The sequence below is a fragment of the Poecile atricapillus genome, chromosome 3 (genome assembly GCF_030490865.1).
Source record: "Poecile atricapillus isolate bPoeAtr1 chromosome 3, bPoeAtr1.hap1, whole genome shotgun sequence".
Lineage (NCBI taxonomy): Eukaryota > Metazoa > Chordata > Aves > Passeriformes > Paridae > Poecile > Poecile atricapillus.
Genome location: NC_081251.1, coordinates 104,864,297 through 104,888,458, shown reverse-complemented (window position 1 = coordinate 104,888,458; position 24,162 = coordinate 104,864,297). Strand labels below are relative to the sequence as shown.

Here is a 24,162-nt window from a genome sequence, read left to right as displayed (position 1 = left end):
TAGTATTCATTTCTTATTGCTGGAAAGGGATGGTTGGAACACTTTCAAGGAAATGACTTATTCCAGAGTCTGCTGTTTTCAGAGGTCTCAAACTGCGTGAGACAGGTGGCTTCACACAGGAAGATCCCCAAGGCTGCTGAGAAGAAGGCACAGAGGAAGACAAACCCAGTATTTCTGAGGGAAATTCCTTGACACCAAACCAACCTGAGTTGTCAAACAGCTGACCTGACGTTTCCAGCCATGGGCCAAAGGGGAAAGCTTTCAGTGTGTTTGGGCAAGGCCGGGTTATGCTCAAGGCAAAGGTGTGTCTGTCAGTGCACTTGGCTCCTTCTCTCCTCCTTGTGTCTGGCACACTCCGGAGCCCACAGCTCCTGCAGAAACCATCACAGCACTCAACGGGAGCAACCTTGTGTCCAGTCCTCACACAGAGCTGTGGTGTCCAGCACTCCACCTCCTTGGAATGAGGAACTGTTGCAGCCCCTTTAGAAGGAGCTGAGGAGGTTTGGCCTTCAGATCAGCTCCTTCCCACCTCTTGATTTGCTGCCCTGGCCAAGCTGCTGCTTGTGGCAGCACTTGTTTCACAGCTGAGAGCCCTGCTCTGCTGGCGTGCAGCCATTGCAGGAGCTTTTGCTAGGGACATTGAGCCTTTCAGATCCTCCTAGGGAAAGCTCGGGGCAGAATTTGTCAAAAGATCATTGCATGGGCGATGCTTTTGCCATTAAATCCTTTCTCTGTGCTCCATGCCTTGCACAGTTAATATTTGAGGAAACAAGTTTGCTGCTCCAGAAATTCCTCAGATCAGTCAGTTTGCCCATACAAGTACACAATTTTGGATGTGCAATTGTGGACAGGGCCCACAGTGGGCTGGGGGTCAGACTAAGGAGTTGACAGAAAGAGGAAGCCAGCAAGATTCCTGTGTGTCCATGAGAAGAAGAGAGTGAAGATAAAGGTAGAAGGAAACAAAGAACATCTATGCTGCAAAGAACACCATGGAAAAACAGGATTTATCTGTAATTTTGATTTTTGGGGATGCTTTCTCAAAACAGTGGTTAGATCAATGGACTTGAGGGGTGGTGTGATGATGGCCAATGAGATGGGATGCATTATGAGGTCAGAAGGCTATAAAAATGCTATGTATGAGCACAATTAAAAAATTTGGAAGAAGTTTCTTTGTGTCGTGTCTGCTCCGACAACGACATGTAATCTCACTTTAATTCATTGTGCAGAAAAACAGAAGAGCGCTTCTTGTGATCTGTGTGTCTAGCCTAAGCGACCTTGCTTCCAAGAACTTGGAAAAGTGGGGAGAGATGGAATCAGTAGCACAAGGATCTGCACAGTGATTCTCCCTCAGGCCTGAGGAAACAGCCCACTTCCACTGGGCCACGGCTTTTTACCCTACATCAAAACTTCATGCTTCAGGTTGTGGTGGTGAATCCCCCCAGCCTTGTCAGGCCACACTGTGATGACCTGAGAAACGCTGGTTAGTCCTTGGCCTTGCTGAACAGCCCTTGGGCTCAGCTCCTCTTGAGCTTATCAGAAACACTGAGCGCCGCCAGGAACTTGTGCTGTCTAACGAGCTCCTGGGGTTTTCTATGAACAGCCTGGGAAATTACTTTTCTTGCCTGAATGGCATAACATCCTTCTTCTCACACTTTCAAAGGCCGGCTGCTGACCCAAAGTGCGGCCACGATGAAGCATTTTATGACTGAGGCCCACTCTCTTGTGGCCCATGAACAGCGGTCCAAAGGAGGCCCTTGGAGCTCTCCTGGACCACAGTGGCTGCCAGCAGCAACCGCCCTCGGAGTGGGGCCTCTCAGAGCCAGCGAGCTCTGACGCTTGCTGCACTCGCAGGATCGCCCATCAACAATGGATCCTGGGCCAATACCCCCACTCCTGGAGGCTCCAGTTTAACTACTGTTAAGCTTGAGTGCTGTTAAGCTTTTAGGCCATGTTCCTTTTTATCCTTGTCCTTTATGTTCCTTTGTCAAACACACCTAAACACACCTAAACACACACACACACACACACAGACACACACACACACACAGAGATAGTTCTTGGTTCATTTCTGCTTTCATTGCCTGCATTTTGTTTGTTGCTTTTTTCCTTGTTTTCCTTACCTTAACTGATTCGTAAGTAAGAGTGTGAATGTTGCCAATGAATTTTGTTGAGCTATTGTTTCATATTCCATCTGGTTTTTACCAATAACCTTGCTGGAAAACTTTTAAGCAATCTCAAACACTTGTTTGTAACAAGCTGTGGGAGCATTAGGTACAACCTCGGTTGACACTGAAAAGCAGGAGAGTCATTCTAAAGTGACAAGTTTAATTGCCCATTTTATTACTCTTCTATTTCTTTGACTCTAGTAAGTGAGGCCAAGCTTTTCTTGGAGGCAGAATGTGTGTGAGATGCACTTTGGGATTATCCCATAGCTCTGGGCTGAATGGCACCCAGGAGTACAGACAGATTTGAGGAACCCTCATCACTGGTTGTTGGCCTCACATCCACTCATCCTTCTGCAAACAAGTAGCAAACAAGACTGTTGAACTGCTGTCCTGGATAAATATCCATTCAGATACTTTTCCAAAGCAGTGCATCTTTTCCCACGTGCTCTTCTTACCTATGAAATTGTGATTGAAGACACCTCTGAGCCAGATCGGTGTGAGATTGCAAAGGAGCAAAGCTTTGGGATTTGGGCACACTTCTCTTTGTTTCTTTGCTCAGGCCTTTTGTGAGCACAGAATACATGTAGGTCGAAAACTTTTGACTATACAGGATCTTTTGGGTCTATTGTCCCCTGTCTTAGTTTAGGGCAGATTTGGGAGAAAAGCTCCAAATGGGGGTTTCCCCAGGGAAAAAAATTCAAATGACCACTCCCCTCAACTGGTCCGGGAAAAATAATTTCCTTGGAGAGAAGTGGAAAAAGCTGTTTATTTAACAGAAATTGAGTAATATTAAACAATAAAACCTCTTGCTGTTCGATGGGATGGTGAATCTAGGAAGAAAAGTCCTTTTTATGTGGTGTAGTTTGGATTGCTCAGGTTCTTCTCAGTCCTTTTGGCGCTGGATAGTGCCAAGGCCCAGGCCCCGGTGGGCCAAGGGCTTGAGCTCCTGGGGTTTGTCTGGGTGTTTTTCAGTCCAAAGCAGGTTTGCACAGATCCAGGAAAAAAAGAAAAAAAAGGTCCAGGGAACTCCTCTGCCTCAGCTAGCTAAAACTAACTAAAAGCCAAAGAGAAGCTCTGTCCCGCTGTCTGTCCGTGCTGCAGAGAGCACAATCCAGGAGCAGGATGCACGGGGGGTGAGTTTTCTTTCAACACAAGCTGCGCGCTTCTTCTACCCCCCTTTGCTCTCAGAGCCAGTCTCAAAGGTGAGAGGCCCAGCGAGGAAAGAATGTGGTGAGTCACTGGGACATCAAGTGAGCTGTACTCCCATAACCTCAGCACATCTCCTCTAGCCTAGCAGGTCCTAGTCTCACATTCTCTGCTTGTTTTTTTAAAAATTTAACTTACATAACATTAAAAAAAACACTGTATCTACAAAAATATATATAAAGAATTAAAATATGTGATCACAATTTAAAAAATACAATCAAAATGTATCCTCAAATGTACATTAAAATATCAGAACACTTCATCCCTACTATACTATATCCCTATACTGTACTACTATCCCTATACTATATCCTACATAACTAATTCTAAAGCCTAAGGCATTAAACCTATTCTTCAACCACTCTTCGGAGAGGCAGAAGCTTCTTCCTCAGCTCCGGGGAAAGAGGGCTCTTCTGGATGGAAGGCAAGGACTTTATGGGTAGGAGCACACATGAAGCATGGAGAGAAAAATTCTTCGTAAGAGAGGAGCCTGTCAGGTCTGCAAAATGGAAACACAAAGTGTAACAGAGAATGCAGTGCAAACCTAAAGCATCTGGAGCTCCATATTTCATGGGAGAGACTTTCTGCAAACTACTAAATAGCTGCACAGGGAAACATGCTCCTCCCTGCAGCCACTTGAGGCAGGCCAGGGGACACCCTGCCCCACTTGCACACAGCTACCACAGGAACAGCCTGGCCTCTGGGCTGGCCTGGGACAGCAGGGAGCCCAGAGCCCTGGGCTGTGCAGCCATGGCTCAGCTGCACATGCAGCCTCCTGCTCCTGGCCCTGCCCCACAGCTGAGCAGCCCTACAGCTACACGGGGCACTGGCAGCAGCACAGCTCATTGCAGGGGGCACATGCAGGGCAGAACTGTTCCCTGGGGATGAGCACAGGCTCTCTAGGCTGGCACAAGACCCTTCCTCCTGCCAGAGAGTGGCCCAGCCCCACCCCTCACCTGTGTGTGAGGCTGAGCCCTGCTCAGCCTTCATCTTGTCCTCAGTTAGGAGTTGCTTCAGGCCCCCCATGCCTTGACTAGGAAGGGCAGTGGAGAGAGTGGGGGCGGATGCAAACCCTTCCTCAGGATTTTGTCGTTGTTGGCACAGCAAAAAAGTCACGTCCGGAGGTGTCCAACTCAGCTCTTTGTCAGCTTCCTGGAGAGCATCGGTTCCTCACCAGCCCAAGATGCTGGAGAGGTTTTCCCGCACATGTGGAGGCTGGCTGGCAGCACACTTCCTTAGCTTGGTGCCCATCACCTTGTAGAGGGCAGAGGCAAGCTTGGTGACCACAGTGCGGACATTGGCGCTTCGCACAGGCAGCGCCTTGTTCCCCAGGAAGGACCAGAGCACGGGCAGGGCGTAGCGCTGGACAACTTCAGGGCTCCTGGGATAAACCCATTCCACAAGCACTGCCGGGAGAGAGACACAAGCTTCTTAACCACCAACCTTAATGCAAACAAGGATCTATTTCTAAGTTTTGCCTCTTGGAAGCCTCTCTGGCTAAGATCAGAGAAAGAGCACACAGTCTCCCATGAGCCAGAAATGGGCAAAGCAGCTGATCCTCCCAGAAACAGAATCACCAACTCCCCAGGATTAATTTCTCCAAACAGGGCCTTGTAGCTGTGGCAGACTTTCTACTTCTACTAAACTACTTTATGATCTGTTTCTGCAGGGACAATGCCTGAATATGACAAATTGCCTTTTATTTCCATTAAGAACTTGTCTAAACCCACACTGAAAATCTGGACATGCACCGTAGAGAAGCAAATGTGGGATTCCTAGTAAAAAGGATGATTCCATTTTTGTGACCTCTAATGTCAAGTGCCAAAAGTCTAATCTGGCTCTTCCCTTAAGTCTAATCTGGCTCTTCCCTTTGCTCAGTGGCACACAGCAAAGGGCAGTATTAGACCACACTTCAAAACTCCAGCCCACCAGAGGTGGGTGCTGCTTGACACTTGGAGTAGAAACATCAGTGACTGGCTGGTGTCATTGGCAGAATGCTTTTGTGGCTTCCAACAAACAGCTGTTCCAAACCCCAGGGTGTCTTAGATAATGACCCAGACCCCATTGCCATGGCATCTGAACATCTCCACATTTTAATGGCATTTCCCCTCCCAAAGTTAATGGCATTTTTTCTTACAATGTGCCCAGAAATAGAGGAAGAGAGAGAGAAAACTGTTACCCAGGGGACTGCAATTTAACCAAAACATGAGTGTTTTCTCACATTGTGTCTGAAGCATCCTCTCTGCTCATTTTCTGAACTGAGCTATATCAAACACAGGCAAAAATTGACTACCAACAGGTTCCTTGCATGGAAGATATGTCTGAGAGATCAAAAACTGAAACGGTCTGGAGACCATTCTCATTTTCTAAACAGGCAAAATGTTGTGTAGGAGCCATTTATTATACTGTGGTGGAAGAGACTTCATTTTCTCTATGGTGTTAATTCACCAGTAGTCATCAGCATTTCAACAGCTCCTGGAAGTACCCAAAACCAATGCTTCTAAGTGGGAAAAGGGTTATGGTATCCATTTAAAAACGGGGGTTCACTTGAGTGTAAATGCAATTAAAGACCTTGGTCAGTATGGAAGTTGAGAAGAGAAAGAGCTGTGTGTTCCTGCTAAAACTCAGAGAGCGCATCTGCTCTTTCTAAAGTAGCCCTAATTTATGTTTAATTCCTTCATTTGAAAAAGAGATCAAAATAAATGCAAAACTAAACTCCCTATTCCTGGAGATCTACTTTATTCAACTGCTCTTTAACACGTCTTTGACATTCCCAATCGCTGAACATGCCCGTTTGAGATCCACAATGAAGACACAAAGTGTATTAAACCTTGCATTTAAAGATGCTGGCAGAATTAGTGGTGGATTTAGCCCCAGTTAAAGCAAGGCCATAAATCATCTTCTCTACTATATATTGAGATGATCATGTTTCCATTCCTTGTCTGTTGCTGCCATAGCAAGCTCCTCTGAGGAATCAATTAGCAGCTGCATTTGTAGCATTTTGGACAGCGCTGACATAGGAAGACACTGTTTGCACTCCCTGAAATGCTCAGCCCAAGGCCACTTTGACAGCACAGGCAGGGAGCCTCAGCACTCTGCTTCTGCCCCTCTGCCCACAAAGGCTACCCTTGCACTAAATCTGTGCCTCTAATATGTGTGTTGAGTTTTGAGCTAAGCTGAGAGCCCCAGGCCCTGCAGGGTTCAGCCTCAAAACCTTCCAAAAGCAAAACAAGGATTCTGTGAGGACAAAACAAACAGATCCCCTGAAACAGCATTTGCCACCACTTTCCCTCGAGGGTCACAGATGCCCCTGAACGTCCAAGAGAGGAGCCAGCTAGGGTATTTTTAGCCCTTCCCTTTCCTGAAGGTGGCTTCTGAGATGCCCCAGTGAGAGCTCAGCCACGAGGCCCAGCACTGCCCCCGTCTCAGATGCTGCACACCACGGCAGCAGCCAGGAAAACCTGCCCAATACACCTGCCATGGGTGTTGGGCAGGAGGGACAAGCTCAGCAGGTCCTGATTTGGAGGAGTTACTCTACTGTCTATTCACAGGCATTCCCTGTACATTCTTCCTTGGAAGACCTCTTGGCTTAGAAGGGTTGGCCATACCTGTGATACGCTCTGTGACATCCAGCAGAGCTTGGCCACTCAGTTGACTCCATCTGTGACCAAACTCTTTCATCAGTGATACTTTATCTACAAGAGAAACACACGTTTCTGCTCACTCTTTGGAGGTCATAGGAGAAAGGACATTGGGGTGGGAAAGGGCAGGGGCAAGCCCTTATTTTATAAAATAAAGTCAATTTCTGCTGATTCTTGAATGCATTTCTTCTTTCCTTCCAGCCTCCTAGGGAGGGTTTTTAATTCCAAGAAAAAAGCTCTCCTTGCACAACTGTAGATCCAAAGTTTTCTGCTGTACCAGGAGCTACGTTAAACATTTCACATCAGTGATCTCAAGAGTTCATTCACATGTAAAGTGGGAAAAGGGTTTGCATCCCAGAGCAAAAAGGAAGAATCCCATACTTGGAACACAGAAAGGCACTGAGTCAGGCAGTTCATGAGCTCACAGAGCAGCTGAGGTGGAGAAAGTGGAAACTGCCCTGGAAGACCTGCCTTTTTAACACTTCATTTCTCATGCATATTCCCCAGTGCAGCATTTTCAGAGCTGACATAAATCTGTGTGGCAAAGGAATTTGCAGCAGCCCTTGCCTAGGTAGCTATTTGCTACAGCCATCTTGCACCATACAAAACAACATGTGGAACAAGGCATCATTGACACCTGGATTTCTACCTGTTTGTTATAAGGAAATGAACTTGGTGAATCAAAAGTTCTCCTTTGAAAAAAGAAGCCAAAGAAGAAAGGTGGGAAATGGGCAGCTAATGCCTATAATGCAGAGCCTCCCAGGAGGCTGTTCTGCCATAGCTCTGATGGGCCTGTGCCCCTCCATGCCAACAGCAAAGCTATTTATTTGGGAAGTCAAATGGGGCCCAAGCAAACTCCAAAACCCCCTTGGTCCTGAATTCTAGCAAAGCTGTAGTCCAGGACTTCCTCTTCAGACAAGCAGCACAGAGCCAAGGTCTCCTGGGACCTTTGGGAAATGCTGATGCACATTCAAGCCTGTTGGGGGACTGGTGTGTAAGGACTGCAGCTCCACAGCTTCTGGTGGATGTCAGCTGCAGCGTTCCACAGACAACAAGAGCTATCAAGGCTCTCAGCATTCTCTTGTGTGGGAGAGGCAGAGACGCAGCTGAGGAGAGTCCATGTCAGGGGTCAGCCTTACCTAAATGAGAAATGGATTCTTCCAGAGCTTTCACAGCTGCAGAATGAACCCCGGGATCCTTTGAGTTCAAGTTGTTTGTAATTCCTTCCACCAAATGGATGATCACCGGGCTCAAGTTATCTTCCAGGATGCCAATGATTTCTGCCAGCGCGTCCAGCGCTTTCTGCTTCACCCTCTTGTGGCTGTCAGATATTCTCAGGACAAAATAATCAAAAATCTGTGGAGAGAACAAACAAAATGACAGCTGGATTACAATGTCCTTGTTTGAAGAGGGGATGTGGACATGTGCACTCAGCAATGTAAAAGATGGATCTGATCCTTTTGGACAGGTCAGCACTCGCTTGCACAATTTCACTGTTTTCCTGGGGACCACTCACTGGAGTGGTTGCACAACCTCATGCTGGTTGAAAGATTTTCATCTATTTTGAAGCAGTTTGGGTGGGGACAGAATAATTCCTATGGTGTTTCCCTCCGCCTGTAAATCATTAAATTAAATAAATTAATTCATTTATTAATTCAAAAAGATGACCTTTGCTTTAGAAGTATGGAACCAGATATTTACAGTGCTCATTTTTCTGTACACTTGCCTCAAGTACTGAGGGCAATTTTGATATTGCCAAAACTATGGCTGGGGGAGATCTATGTTTTCTTTTCCCTGTCTCTATCTCTGTGTCTGGAGATGTGCAGGGCTCTGATCAACTCTTCCAGGAACCACACCTTTTGTCTAACTAACACGTAGGCTTCAGAAATTTAATGTGCTGTACAGTTCTCATTACAGTAGGTTCAGTCCCTTGACAGCCACATTATCAGGCACCAATTTCTGGAGAAAGGGAAAAAGCAGCTTCTGGGAGGAGAAGGCACAGATCTGTTCTTATTCATTTTCCTCCTTTTCCAGAGAGAAGAAAAGGACCCTCCAATAAGGTTGAGCACCGTCTTTCCCAAGAGGAATAGGGAATGGAAATGAGTAGCCAGATGTGTGCCTGTGCAAGACAAGATGAAGTTTACAGAAGTATCCTTTAAAACCATCTTGGTTTAATCCAACCCAGCCTGATACTTCTCCATCCAAAGCCATGTTTTATTTAAGGAATAATTGCCATGCTTTCAGTGCCGCTATTCCCTTCACTTAACCCAGCTGCGAGTAGGAGACAACTGAAGCTACAGCAGCAGCAAACTCTGTCATCATCTGATGAACAGCATCAATAGGCACCTGCCAAACAAATACAGCTGGACTGAAAGAACTTGTTCTGAAGCCTGGACCTGAATGAAATTTGTCTGTGTAAGAGGGACCAGTCTGGCCCAAACTGCCAGGATGTAGTGCTAAGACACACGGAATGAACTTCACTGCTCCAGGCTTGGGAAAGGAGCTAAAGGAAAGGAACAATGAAGATACCCTACATACTTGGACAATGTTAGTGGAGATGAGCTGGGGGCGGGTTTTGCACAGCTCGAGAAGGAATGCCACTCCTTCCAGCCGTGTCTGAAACCCCTTGGCTTCCAGGAGATCGTAAAGCTTCTGGAGCGGCTCCGTTTCTTCCACAGCTGGAGGTAACGTGACCTGGGCTTTTGCACGGTGTAGGAGGCGTCCCTCAGAGGTAGACTTCACCCTGGAAAATAAAACCAAATTAGAACTTGGTGGTGGTAAGACCTTCAGTTAATGGAGAGCAAAACATCTCGAGGAGCATCCCTAATGATATGATTTCCAGCTAGAAAATCATGAGGCTCTGAAAAACAACGTGGACCTCATGACAATCATTACAGGAGACAATCTGCGAGTAACATTCTCGACAGTGCTCACTCAGGAAAACCAAGGATGAGATGTATCTGATCGACCTTCAGATGGCTTCCCAGGCACACAGGTCTCATTGCTTTGTGGGGAAACAGAATTTAAACTTGCAAGTTTAAATGCCTCCTCATATGGGACATGTGTGTCTTATAGTAAGGAAACTCATCACTCTGGAGAAGTACCACTACACCAGGCATGACAATCTGTAACAGTAGCTCCGATACCTCTGGACAGATGAACAGGGTCATATCTGAAGGATCCAGGAAATCAGTAACAGAGGTAAAAAGAGAAGGCAGACATCCCAGCACTATGCTAACTTTATGTTTGCTTCCCCAGAGACTAGATCCACAGCTTAACAAACCCACAGGGAACAATTCTCCTGCATCAACCTGTCTCTTCCATGAGCATTCCAAGATCTTAGCTATGCTACTGAGGCATGTGGTCACTCTTCTGCCACCATTGAGCATGACAGAGCTAAATAACTCTCCTCTGTTATCACAGGAGAACAGGTACAAGTAGCTCTGCCCCTGGCAGAAAGGACAGCAAGGACCAAATTGCTGTCTTAAATTTGGACTGCAGTACAAGGGGAAATAAACCAAACATGCTGTCTATCAAGCAAACAGTGTGAAGGACAGGAATATCATAACAAAACATCCACATTGAGACAGCTGTTGACCAATGTCGCTTAGGAATTGCCTTGATACTTACTACTCAAACTTGGTACTGTTTGAGAGTAAGAAAGCCATGAATCAGCCAGGCCAAACCACTTGCATGGGAGTTGCTTGTTTGGGGAATGGCATCTTGTTTCGTGACTGGGACTTCTCATCAAGACACCAATCTGAAAAAGACTCCTCTCTGATGAAAAAAACCAACCCTGATTGAATTTACTTGTCCCAAGTCAGGCAGCAGAGACACAGCCCTCTCCATGCCTCCACAACACTGCCCTTGCCAGTGCACTGCATCGTCTGAGCCACAACCAATGGGTGTCTTTTTGTTGCCCAATTTCTGTGGAAACCTCTCCAGAGAAGCTGTGTTCAGTGTAAGGCAGAAGTAGCCAATTTTTATCATAGAGCATTTGTAGGGAATGGAATGAATCTCTGGCACAGGTCATCTCCCCCAGAAAGAGTTTCCTGAGGAAGGACATGTAAAGCTTGTCACGTGCTTTGTCCCATCTAACAAAAGTGCTCAGTACCGTTTACTAGAAGGCAATGTGGCCTGGGGCTTCTTTGAGGAATCGCTGCTCTTCTTCACCGGCATCTTGACAGATGGGCCTTCACCCTTCTGGTTTTCCATCTCCTACAAAGACATAAAGAAACCCCATGACTCTTTAGAAAATTCAATAGGAAACTTCCTGTTTAAAACACAAGTTAGAACCTCAGGATCACGGCTACCAAGGCTTAGGGAGACATTTCCTAGCTTACAGAAGGCAACAGACCAGAGACTCAGTGATGTCGACTCTTTGTTCTCAGTAGCCCAAGGCAGGTTATGGGTGCTGCCATACTGAGCAGCACTCTAAAATCCCAATTTCATTAGGCTTGAGCAGAAATGGGAATAATGCAAACTGGTAGGCAATGAGTGTTCTTAAAGGAAGCAGCAGAAAACTTTGGACTCTCTGGGGGCTGGCCCATTGTGTTGGAAGTTGATTCAACACTCGCCCTCCCTGTTCCACCACAACATCACGCTCTCTTCTATAATGTAGATAAGAAGAATAAAATAAACCCACAAAAAAACAGATGGTTTTCCACTGGACGCTGCTGAATTCCAGCTCCAAAGAGCTTGAGAGCAGGACAGTATTCCCAGCAGACAGACAGTAATTGTAGTAATTGGGGTTGATGTACATTTTTTGCATATTTGGAAATTTTCTTGTATATTTGGAAATTTTCAAGGCACTACTACGTCCAGTGTCTTTTGCATAGACTCTGTTATCTTCAGAAGCACTACTCTTACTTAATTCCTTTACTGGGGGCACAGTAGGGAGAGCATGGTGAGGGGTTACACTTAAATGAAAACCCTTTTTCTCCTCTTCCCCTTTCCCCTTTGTGATATTCAAAATATTCAAAACCCCACTTTTTCCCTAAGAATATCAGTCCATTTGTAGTCTGCAGATGAACTAGCTGAGGATTAACAGCTCATTCCCAGGAGCAAAGAGATTCAGAAGAATGAGATAAAGACCAATTAGGTATGTTTGATCTCATATTAGCAGTGGCAATCCTTGCACAAAGGAGTCATTTCTCCTGCCAAGCACTTACTTTCTTCTTAATTCTTGTCACAATATCTTCCAGGTCACGGGTAGAAACAGATTGCTCCAAAAGCCTTTTAAATTTTGGATGACTTAGCATCATCTTCACCATCTCCTGTCCATAGTGCCTAAGGAACAAAGGAAGGGAAAGAAAGAAAAGTGAACAAACATAGGAAGAGTGTTAACAGAAGAGGCTGATAACTTAAACTCATCAGGTGCAATCCTTGTATATGAAGGCATTACCTACTCAGCAAGGAGAGACATTTACCTCCACTTGTCGCTGCACAGTGCTGTCAGCTGAACACAAGAGGCAAGAGGAGAACGTGGGGCAAGAGAAAATACCATTTCATTCTGAAACTGTGTGAGTGCTTCTGTGGGATCAATGGATCCCAGGGAACAAGCAAAACACATCTGCTTTGATGTCAGAGCCTATTAGCAGTGTCTTGCTTGCACTGCACAATAATTTGCCTTCCTTTAAGAGGCAGGGAAGCCAGGACAAAACACCTCTTGCTTCCTATTGATTATTCTATACCGTATGTATGGACAGGGGCAGCTAGTTGCTCCTGTGTTCTTGGCAGCTATTAATGGGAATTTAATCATCAATGCAAAAGAATTCAATTATCAAAGTAAGGGGATTTTGGTGGCTTGGGTTGATTTTGCCACTAGGAAACCACAGTGCTCTTCAAGAACAAATTTGGAGGCCATTCAGCCACAGATAACAACATTATAGATTTCTTCAGAATAGGTTTAGAAAGACTGAATACATTGGCTAAAGACCCCTGAAGTATTTCTAGGATAATCTTAAGTTAATGAGAAATATACATTTGGGATCCTTCAGTGATGAAAAGTGGACAACACTTTGGCTTTGTGTGGTGCACCTAAGGCCAAACAAAACTGTTAGTCTGGCTAATCTGAGCTTTTCTCATCTCAGCCAAGAATTCTTCAAGTCAGAGGAAGCTGGCAATGCTCCTTCATGCTGAACAACCTCAGGTTACCCAGTACAATCATTTCCCCGGGGAACCCAGAGCACTGGTCACAACACCAAGGCTGACAGAGCTCAAGAAGGGTTTGGACAATCCTCTTGGGCACATGGAGTGTCTCTTGGGGTGTCCTGCACATGGCCAGGAGCTGGACCTGATGACCCTGATGAGTCCCTTCCAACTCAGCGTATTCCATGATTCTATGCCCCTTATCCACATGGAGAGGTAACATATTATTTCCTGTAGTTTCTACAATTTTGTGGGTTTCCCTTTTAAAGCCAGACACCAAACAGATTTCCTGTTTTAGGAGGTGAAATGAAGATCGTTACCTTGTGTCCTTGTGACAGTCCTGAGCAAGCTTCCCCACCACCTGCGCCAGGCTCTCAGCCCTGGGTGTGCCTGCGAGCTTTGTGACTCCAATTTTCCCCATCAAGGACAGGAGGAGTTTGGCCGCACACTTCCGCACCTCAACGTAGCGGCTCCTGGGAAGAAGAGAGCAAACACTGGGACACAGGGAGAAGGAGGCACAGCAGCACAGGCCTTGGCCACAGAATGCTCCCTGTCCTTGCTGGGCAAAGGAGGCCTGGGTTCTCCCTGCAACTTTAGACACGTGTAGGAGGTTCTGTCCTCAGATAAACACAAAGTTAGCATTGTACAGAAGGACTGCCTGCAAGGAAGAGGGAGGAATTCAGTCTCCCTGCATTATCTGATGCTCAATTTCTTTCCCAAAATTTACTCTGAGAAAGATTAAAATATAGATTACATATGAATAATTTAGAAATTAATGACAACTCATGCTGACCCATCAGAGACACCCACTACACAAAGCAGCAGCAGCAAGACTGAGGCTGTTTCCTCCCATTTATCCCCAATTCTAGAGACCTCTTGAGAAAAACAAATGCAGGGAAAATGCCCCATGCTGTGGGGTGTGAGGTTGCAGAATATCCAGCAATGCTGCCTGTTCCTTCTGTGAGGCTTGGCAAGGGATACATCTGAATATTTTACCCTATTCCAAAGCTGAGGAAGGAGTGGCAGGCAGTTCAGCCAGGTTGTTCTGTTCTAGAGACTGTCTCTTGGGAACTATCAGGCCCAGCACCAACACTTAAGCAGCATTTGCTTCAGCTGTCCCATGGCAGTCAGCCTGTGAAGGTGCCTGTAAAGTGATCATCTCCAAGCTAACATGAAACATCAGTTTGAATAGAAAGTAAAGCTCTAAGGCCAGGACAGTCCTACAAGACTCCTTTTGGCAGGAACTGCACCTGCTGTGCTGTCTGTGCCCCACCCAGCACATTCTCTCCCATGTGCTCCATGCCCCAGCAAGTCCTCTCCTTCTTTCTCAAGCTAATGGCATAATGAGGATGCATGGTTTGTCCCAGGGCCTCTGTGCTTAGCACAGTGAAATATCAAAGAGCGCTCACAGCTACAACTTCAATTGTCCCTCTTCCCACAAAAGCATGAGGCTCTATCTGTAGCCTTTGCAGGCACTATCCTTTTCCCACAGTTCACCAGTTCTGGGAAGCTCTGACAGGCTGGGAGAATTCCAGGAAGCAGCAGGAAGCTGAGTCAGAGGAGGTTTAGGTTGGATATGAGGAAAAGGTTTTTCACCCAGAGGGTGGTTGAGCACTGGAACAGGCTCCCCAGGGCAGTGGTCATAGCACCAAGCCTGACAGAGTTGAAGAAGCATTTTAACAACAATCTCAGGCACTTGGTGTGATCCTTGGGGTGTTCTGTGCAAGGCCAGGAGCTGACCTTGGTGCTCCTGATGGGCCCCTTCCAACTCCCCATATTCTACAGCTCTGTGATTCTGTGAACTAATAGGCTGTAGGAGGGCAGAAACAGGTGACAAGAGGAAGGAAGTGAGGTTGATAGGAGAAGGAAGTCACTGACTTCACAGAAGATGCAGGATGCAGAAGCCTTCCCTCCCACCATTCCCATTCTGTCTCTCATCCCTTCCCCCATGCACACATCAGAAGGTGAAGGAGATCACTAAAAGAAGAAGAACCTACTTGGCTCCCCTGTCCATGAGAGTAGCCAGTGCTCGTGCAGGAGTCACGTTCTCCACCATGATCCCCAGGGTCTGATTGGCTGCTTTCTCAAGAAACTCTGGGGAATTCCAAACCATCGGGAGCAGGACCTGAGCAATCTCATCCACCTCGGAGTCCATGTCCTTCTTCAAGGCTGCAAAGAGCTCTCCAAGAGTGACGATTGCAGCATAGGACACCTTGGAGCGGAGGTTGCTCACCTGGGGAAGTGATGAGAGAAACGTAAGAATCACCTTGAAAAGAAAACCAGTGGCCTTAGACAACAGTCCCAGGAAGTGACAACACCTCCCACTGTTTCCAGAGAAAGATGAAAGCACAATAAGAGCAGGAGAGCATAGGCACACAAAGGCATTTAGTCTGGCACCAGTTTCTGGCCTCAGACCTGCTGATAGCAGGCCTAAAAACAAATCATTTCAATTAACTCTTCTATCATCTCCACCCCTTTGATTTTAGGCCCGTTTATTCGGAAACAAACAAATTAAACAAGGGCTGTTAGCAAACGATAAGGCACAAGTCGTAAAGACAAAACAATCATGTGCTCCTGTTCAAAAAAGCAACACCAGTAGTTCAAGAAAGTAGCCAAGAAATGGAAAGCACAGACTCAAGTCTACAGACTAATTGGCAGTGTTGAATTACAGCTCAGGCAGAGATTAGGACTCTGGAAAATAATGTATTTAGTGTCTCAGTTTGTGCATTTGCACCTTGCATTACAATGACACCTTACTCAAAGATGAGTGTCAGACAGTCAAACGACCAGGAAATACAGCTACATGCACACACAGATCCTAGCTGACAGACATTAGAAATACAAGGTCTAGAAACAGAAATGAAGGCAATCCCTGGGCACACATGGACATGAACATGCACATATCTACTCTACACACCATGTATGAGGTACAGGGGACAATTCAGAAGAATGTTCTCACCTCGCTGGTAACTGCCAGGCAAATTTCACGAAGTCTACAAAGCACGACTTCTGAATGGGACCCAGCCAGCTGTCCAATGCTGGAGAGCGCCTTCTCCTTCAGCTCCCTGAAAGGCAAGTCCCAAAAAGATTGGTTTTTCTCTCCACCCAAGAACTAGGCAGCACCCTCTGAAATGACCAGGCTGGCAGCGCAGTGGGACCTCAGTGGGAGGTGCTTTTCATGGAGATTTTTTGCTGCTTTTCAGGAAATTGTGGAACTCATGGCCACAGGATGCTGTGGCTGTCAAAAGCATACACAAATCCAAGAGGCAAAGAGAGGGATTTCAGAGTCTTCATTTGTGGTCGTTTTACAAGACAGCCTTTCTGAAACCTCTGGCCCATGAAGTCCGTGTTTCACTGCTTCTTAGAAGCTGTGAGACCGGACCAGGCAGCTGTTTCCTGTCACCTCCCTGTTTCTGTCCCTGAGACACAGTCCCATGGGGCTGTTACTGGGTCATTTTCCTTCTTTACCAGCCCCAGCAGGCAGTTCAGCAGTAAGAGACTGCACTGGCACTCTGGAGCTGACTTTCCATTCTGCAATCCAGGCCTGTCTCTCACCCACTCCACTCCTCCTCCACATTGCCCAAAAAAGCAGCAGGATGTCCCAGAAGATTCCACACCTGGGCAAGAACAGCTAAAACTCTGGCAAAACCCACTACCTAAAACAACCCCCACAACAGCAACATGTTATTGAAAAGGTGCAAACAACTCCATCTCCCAGCACCTGCTTTGTGCAGGCCCTCAGCTACAGGAAGGTTTGTGGGGCATCAGGGCTGCAGCACAGGGCTGGTGATTGATCCCACAGGAACCCCTGAGTGTCACCCAGACCCCCCCACAACTCCAGAGGCTCTCTGTACCTCACAGAGCACCAAGGAGAAATGGGGAAGAGAAAGCAGAAGAGAAAGGACAAAGCAAAGGTGACTTCACAAGGAGATGCATTGTGGCAGATTTTTCATGTTTATCCCAGTGGGAATGGAGTCCTTATCCCTGTGTGAATGAAGCATCCGACAGCAAGTGGATGCTAACCTAGACATCAAAAAGACAACCAATACCACCCAACATCCATCAGGTTAGCACCTCTGGGCCTTCTTCTGTCTGTGTCAAATTTTGGGACACGATGTGAGTTTTAACCAAGTATCTCAGACCCATGTGATGCGGTGAGAAGGAAAAAGTTGAATTCCAAAAGATTCCTAGAGGATTATATTTCTTTTTCCTTCTCTTCTGCCATGAGACCTTCAGGAGTAATGACAGGCTGAGGGACTTGAAAGCACAAGTCAGGCCATTTCTCAGAAAGAGGAACTCCCTGGAGCTGCTTCTGGCATTCAAATGCAGGAGGTCCCAGGGAGACCCTGTCACCTGCCATTGCTGTCAGCAGTGGGACCAGAGAGAAGAAATCTTACTCAGTCCCACTGGACCAGTGCTCCAAAGCACCCAAATCTCTACATTCAAAAGTGCTGCCATCCTGCTTCTGCCTTCAGCCAGCAAATCATCTTCTCCCACAGCTTTCTCTCTTCCCTCAAGATTGCCTTTGCAGCTCCATGGAGCAGCAGGCAAAGCGAGCAAACAGCAGGGACCTGCTGCAGCTGGAGCACTGCTGCAGACCAAGGCCAAGAAAAGGCTGCTGTCAAATCTTTATCCTCCCACGGCTCTGCAGTGGTTTCACTGGTGCCCCTTGGCCCTCTGGGCTGTCGGGGCTCAGAGGCACTAGCAAGATACACTTCTGAGCTACCTTAACGCTGAGAGGGAGACAGAGTGAACGGGGCCTTTCTTACCAGTCATCGCTGCCCAGCAAGGAGAGTGCCTTGAGCAAGGCCTGCTGTGGGTCACAAGAGGCTGTGTCCTTCTGCCTGTTCCCACGCAGTGGCTCCTCTCGACGCTTGGCACCAGAGGCCGTCTGCGAGGTCACTGTGAGGAGAGGGTCAGCCATGAGCGCTGCAGCCCCGGGCAAGGCACCCCGCCATGGAGCGGCCTGCAGCCCCATCTCCCAGCCAGGCTTCCATGTGGGACAAAGTGGCACTGGGTCAGACACTTCCCTGCTGCCTGGCTCCTTGGGCTGCTTGCTTTCTCCCAGCCCCCCCAGCTGGGCACAGCTCCAGGCTAAACCTGACAGCTGCCCACACAGCGCCAGCTCCCAAGTGCCACAGCTACCACAGGCAGCGGCAGCTTCCTGAGGCCGCAGAGCTCCCACTGCCTGCCAGACAGCGCCCACCAGCAGGACTTGCTACCCCAGGAGGGAACCCCTCAGCTGCCTCTCTTGTCTCAGCGCCCTGATTTCCCCCAGCCCCGACGACAGAGGCACTCTGCAACTCCCTGAGGAAAGACCTGCAGCTGCCTCGCCACAGCACCAAGCCAAGCCTGAACAACCCAGCCCTGCTGGGCCCGGCTGAATCCCCACGGAGCAGCTACCAGGGAGCAGCGATACCTGACCCTTCACTCCTGACAGCGCCTCTCTTCCCATTGCCTTCAAATCTTCTAGACAGCAGGCACCTGACTGCACATACATTGTAGCCTACTGTTGGCCAGGGAGTACTTTATGGATTTTGTCCTTTCCAAGCATCATGAGTCTTTGCTCTTTCAGAGGTATACACACACGCTGTATTTCAAAGATGCTGAAGTGGAATTTCTTTGTCATCAAATGGATGTGTTTGTGAACTCAGCAGTGCCTAAGCCTTCATTTGTGGAAAAATGACGTTTCCAGTCTAGACAGTTGATATAAAAGCCTTCCAAATGCAAACTGAGGATAAAAATATGCAAATACAGCTGCAAATTGTTGCCACACACATGCTCTTGATAATCAGGTGTCCTGGCAGCCCCTCCTGGCTGTCACCTGCTACATACGGCCACTGTATTTGGCTGGGTTGACACAGGAGGCACTGCTTGTTCCCTCTTGGCATTGCAGGCTGTGGGATGGCAGCAGTGAGGAGCCACTGGGCACTTCTGGGAGCAGCAGCACGACTGCACCAAGCTGCTGACTGCCATGCAGAGACAGCCCTTGCTGGGATAGCAGGAAAGCTGTCTGCAAAGCCGGACAGCAGCACAGGCAGAGGGATGAGATGGTGAGTGGACAACTGATCGTGGTGGTACTCGTAGGTGCCTAGTGAGCACACCCTGGCACACTGCCCCACAGCTCATCCCTGCAGTTACGGCTGCCTCCTGCACCAGTGCTGTGGTTTGGACTATGAGGAGGGGCAAAAGCCAGAGCTTAGGCCTTTACCACGACTTTATTCCGCTCCACTTTCCAGTGGATCTCTAAGAACCAACTGCTCCACTACTGCAGAGCTGGACTAACTCAGAAGTACATTTGCTGTTCATTCTCAGGACAGGCTATGGATTCAAGATTCCAGGTGTGCTGGGTGAGGCAGGTGGCAGTTTGTGCTCCTTGGGCAAGGAAAAACCCATGTAAGAAAAAGCTGCCTCAGAGCAGGCTTACCTGAGGAGTTGCGTGGGAAGCTGCCATCCCCGTGGATGGTGGGCATATTGGGCAGTGAGGGCACGTTGTCCTGCTTCCTTAAGACCTTCTTCAAGGCACTACCAGGGTGTTTTCTCTGCACACTGGAAGCTGTGCCATTGACAGGCGGTAGGCTAAAGCCTGTGGGGAGACCAAAGAGGAGCTTGTAAGTGGAGCCTGCTGCACAGGGTGACGATGGAAAGGGCCAGAAAACTTGCTGGACTTGGGTAACATCTCTTTGTTATCCCAAAGAACTTCAAGTATAACACTGGCATGCTAACGTGGGACAGTGATCACAGAATCACAGAATCCTAGAAGAGTTTGGCCTGGAAGGCACCTCTGAGCACCATCTAGTCCAACCCCTGTGAGCAGGGACATCTTCATCTAGATGAGATTGCTCAGTGCCCCATGTAAATTGGATTTGAACACCTTCAAGAATGGATCAACAGCAGCTTCTCTGAGCAAACCCTTCCAGTGCTTTATCCCCTTCATTATAAAAACATTCCCCCTAGAATCTAATCTGAATCTGCCCTCTTCTAGTTTAAAACCAAATTGCAGTGATGCTTCCCTTAAGAAAGAAGGAAAACCCAGTATTGCTTTGCTTTTGTTTTCCTGTTTCAGTGTCGGGCTGGGGAAGTTACCAAATGAAAGTGCAGATAGCCTTGAGTGATGCCCTTGGGCTGAGTGCTGCCTCCTAAGGTCCCTGCTGCCACCCTGGGGGCAGCACACACAGCACTGCAGTCAGAGCCCCTCAGCCAGGATTCAGTCAGGAATGCTGCTTGCTTCCTCAGGGCTTCAGCACAGCTCTACAGTGCCAGCTCCTCAGCAGGCTGTGGCAGGAGAAGGATCTCCGGTGTTTTCATTAGAAGCAGTTGAATTTTGTTTCTTCTCAGTTCCACCATGGCTGAGAAGCATTCTTCTGGACTCCCCTGCCCTGGAGGCTGCTCTCCCAGAGAGAGTCTGAAGCCCCAGTCAACTTTGCAAGACAAAATTCTCTACTCTGAAAGACTTTGGAGATGACGGTGGGAAGCTGATATTCTGTTACTGAGTCAGTGAGGCCATGGGCATGACTCTTCATGCCTCTGTATTTTTTATGGGGGAAAGGAAAGAACTCCTCTTCAAGCTTCCACTCAGATGCAAGCAGAACAGCCTGACTGCAGCACCGTGCAAAGGGCAAGCAAGTGGTCAAAAAGGACCACAGGTGTAGTCTGCACTTCCTTGCTTCTTCTGCATCCCCAGTGTCAACTGTCTGTGGAGGCAGCTGCAAGGATGTTTCTGTTTGCCTCCTTCTCTTGAGCTCCTTCTCAAACAGCTCCATTTTCTTCCGCTCTAAGTTCTTCTGAGCCAACTTGCACAATGCAGGATGGACCTAGTTGTAATGGAAATACATCACAAATGTAAGCAGAGACACCCAAACCAGACACAACATCTCATCAGGAACACAGGGTCCACAGAGTGCCACAGTCTTTAATGCAGCTCCGTATTCATTCCAAGTGTTTCAGAAGAATGTCTTCTACCCTCATCTTGCCAATTACACACAGGGAAGTGGAAGACTTTAGGGCCACAACCTTACACTGCTCCAGCTGCAACCTATGACAGGAAGCCCTGCTTGAAGCACAAAAGTCATACGAGTGCTCCAAGACAGGTGAAGAGCTCACATGACCAGTGAGCAGGCAGTTCAGTTCCTACAGGCCATGGCAGCAGAATAAAAATCATGTGCAATACGCAGCAAGAAGGGGTAATTAGCTCTTGCTTAACACTCATGGTCAGGAATGGCAGCTGTTTCTCACTTCCTGGCTTCTGAAGAGCTCAGCTCTGAAGGTCTCTGTAGGACCTCAAGCAAAGGACTCATATGAAAACAATTTGCAGAAACACTGATACTAATAAGCAGAAAAATTGGGAAAGAGAGGGCTGTGAGATACAGCCAGAAAGGTTACCACGAAAAATCAAACTCTCATTTTATTTTTCAGCCTTGCTTATGCTTAACATTACAATCTTTGCTTCTCTGCTTCCGAGGGTGCAATTTGCACACATTCACTGGTCTGCAGCTTGCTCTGCCATTCAGAACTTCTCTAAAATGACCTTGGCACCTAAAGAATGCTTCTGGCATGACCTTAGCACCATCTCCAAATCAGTCACCTTTTCACCTCTGGTCACGCAATTGCTTCTTAACTGTCAAATATATTCCCAGGAGAATCCCCATCCCCCAGGAGTGGGAGATTGTGATTGACAGTGACATTTTGGGCCAAGCAGTAACAGGCACTGGAAAGGAAATCTGTTCATCCCTGTCTTTAACCCTTACCTTTCCAGAGCTGTCCCTCAGGTCTTTGTCACTCATAAGACCAGGACTGGTGGGATGATCTGTCCCCCTGGCTTGGCTCAGTGGGAGGCCTGGGAATGGAAGGAAAGGTTGGTGTAAATCTCTGGCAGACCTCAGGCCCTCAAAAACACCATGCTGGGCAACAGGCAAGAAAGATTCCAGATTGCAGAGGTCTCATAAAACACAGGGATTCTGTATAGGTTAGTAAGGTACATATGCCTCGACCCTCTCCCAATGAATGGGCTACTGGCACAGGCAGAGAAATTCGGGGAAGAGATTTGTCATGGTGAACGTGCCATAGGTGGCTTTGGGCTTGTGCTGTCAGAGGATGACAAACTCAGACCCTGCATAGGCTGCATCCATTTAGAAACCGCCTTCTCCTTAACTGGAAATTTCACAAGGACTTTCCCTCAGAGGAGGTTTCCCTATTTCTCCCAGTGCAGAACCAGGCAATGTCCATGAATCTTATTCAGATCTCAAAGGGTTCAGCTCAGAAAGTCCCCCAGGGAAAGGTTTTCTCCTTCAAGCGCAGGAAGAAGGACTGGGAACATTCCCCATTTCAAGGTCAATGCCTTCTTTTTCTCTACTGATTGTGACACTGTAAAGTGTTCAGGGAAATAAAGGGCAAGTGCTGGATGGAGAGGAATACTTCCTTTTCCTGCACTGCATTTCCAGGGCCCAAAGGTACCACTCCAGCTCTAGTCACTCAGCACTTCACACTGGAGGACTTTTCCCTGCACCACCACAGCACACTCCCAGTGACTGGGGTCTTGAATTGTCCAGTGAGCCCATCAAGGTATTGAAATCAATTTAAAGAAATTTAAAAAACAACTATTTTTAAACCAAGCTTTCAAAATGTCACCTCTGAATCAAAATTCCAATGGACATTGGAGGACAGACATGCCCTCTACCTACCTTCTTCTTCAGAGTGGTCCTCTTCACTTCTGCTGTATCTGGGCCTTGAAAGAATATATGAGGAGGAAGAAAGAGAAAGGAGGGAATGTGTGTAGCATGAAAAGATGCAACCCTTCTTAGCATGGTCACTCTGATGAAGGAGGAAATGCAACACAGAAAGCCAACAAGTTGCAAAGCTGATTCATTGTCCTTAAGCTCTCAGTTGCTGGAGTCAGACAAAGCTGGCCAAGCTCCGGCTGAAACACAGCAGTCATTCTTCAACTTGCATCATAACCCCCCAATTCTGCTGTCTCTCCTTTTGGAGCCAAGTGGCTCCTACAGCCTCTCTGAAGCAGCAAGAGCTGCTGAGCTGAGACACGAGTCTCTGTGGAGGGCAGCTCCTTTTGTACTGCTGCCGAAGCTTGACTTTGCCTGTTTGTGCCTTACACTGGTGACAGTCTCGTGCTCCATGTGGTCAGAGCACTGCTGTCTCCTGAGAATGATGTTACACCTCCTTGCTCTTTCAAGAAGTAAAAGGTTTTTTCACACACAGCTGTTAGAGAAGGATATTCAGATTGCACTTTAAAAGCCCTACAGAAGATTTTCAATGTGAATGATAGTTCTGTGATTTTTCCTTCATTATTGTTATCACTCAGATAAGCTTGACAGCTACATTTTCTCACACTTCTCCAAGCCAATATTTTGCCATGAGGTGCAGTCCTATAACTCTTCTCCAGTGTCTTGCTCTTTTTGAACTTAAGCCTGTAGGAGTCTAGAAATGCAGGAAAAATTTCTCTGCTTGTGTAATTCTCTGAAAAATACATCAATTGTATATAATACTGATAAAAAGGCTTCCAAATATCCCTGAATAAGCCAGAGTTTGTAGGAGATTGAATAAGAAGTAGAAAAATAGTTTTTTTGACACAGAGGTGAAAGTATAAGTTTTAAGAGGGTTCCACATGTGGAGTAAAGATGGAGGAAAAAGGGTGTAGTTTTTAGTCCTTCTTCTTCCTTCTTCTCCATGCTTCTGCAGTTTATAAAAGCACAGAATATAATTGGTTTAGAGTTAGTCGCACTTTAATTACGTTAGTAGATATAGAAAACTTATTTGTTAAAGTATGATAACAATATACGTGTCAGTAGTTAATAGGATAGAAATTAGTATAAGAGTGAAAAGGCCGCGTGTTTCGGGGCCATTTTGTATCATTAGAACAAGATGAGCCAGGCTGTGGCGATTTAAGCTTGTGCAGTTAGTCTGGATGGACCTGCCAAGTTCTGTAAAAATCCTTTAATAAACCCGAGAAATCAGAACCTAATGAGTCCGGGAGCTTTCTTCGAGTG

General features: G+C 47.2%; 1 protein-coding gene across 1 annotated transcript; it reads right to left on the bottom strand.

Annotated features, from left to right (window-relative positions):
• Positions 1-4,541: 4,541 nt before the first annotated feature.
• LOC131577707 (TOG array regulator of axonemal microtubules protein 2-like) lies at positions 4,542-20,685 on the bottom strand. The gene is made up of 12 exons (XM_058835753.1): positions 20,607-20,685; positions 19,590-19,748; positions 17,932-18,064; positions 16,122-16,227; positions 15,160-15,395; positions 13,483-13,635; positions 12,184-12,301; positions 11,127-11,230; positions 9,551-9,755; positions 8,152-8,368; positions 6,980-7,066; positions 4,542-4,777 (listed from the first exon to the last, which is right to left on the bottom strand). The coding sequence occupies exons 1-12, from the start codon at positions 20,683-20,685 to the stop codon at positions 4,542-4,544; spliced, it is 1,833 nt and encodes a 610-aa protein (XP_058691736.1).
• Positions 20,686-24,162: the final 3,477 nt, after the last annotated feature.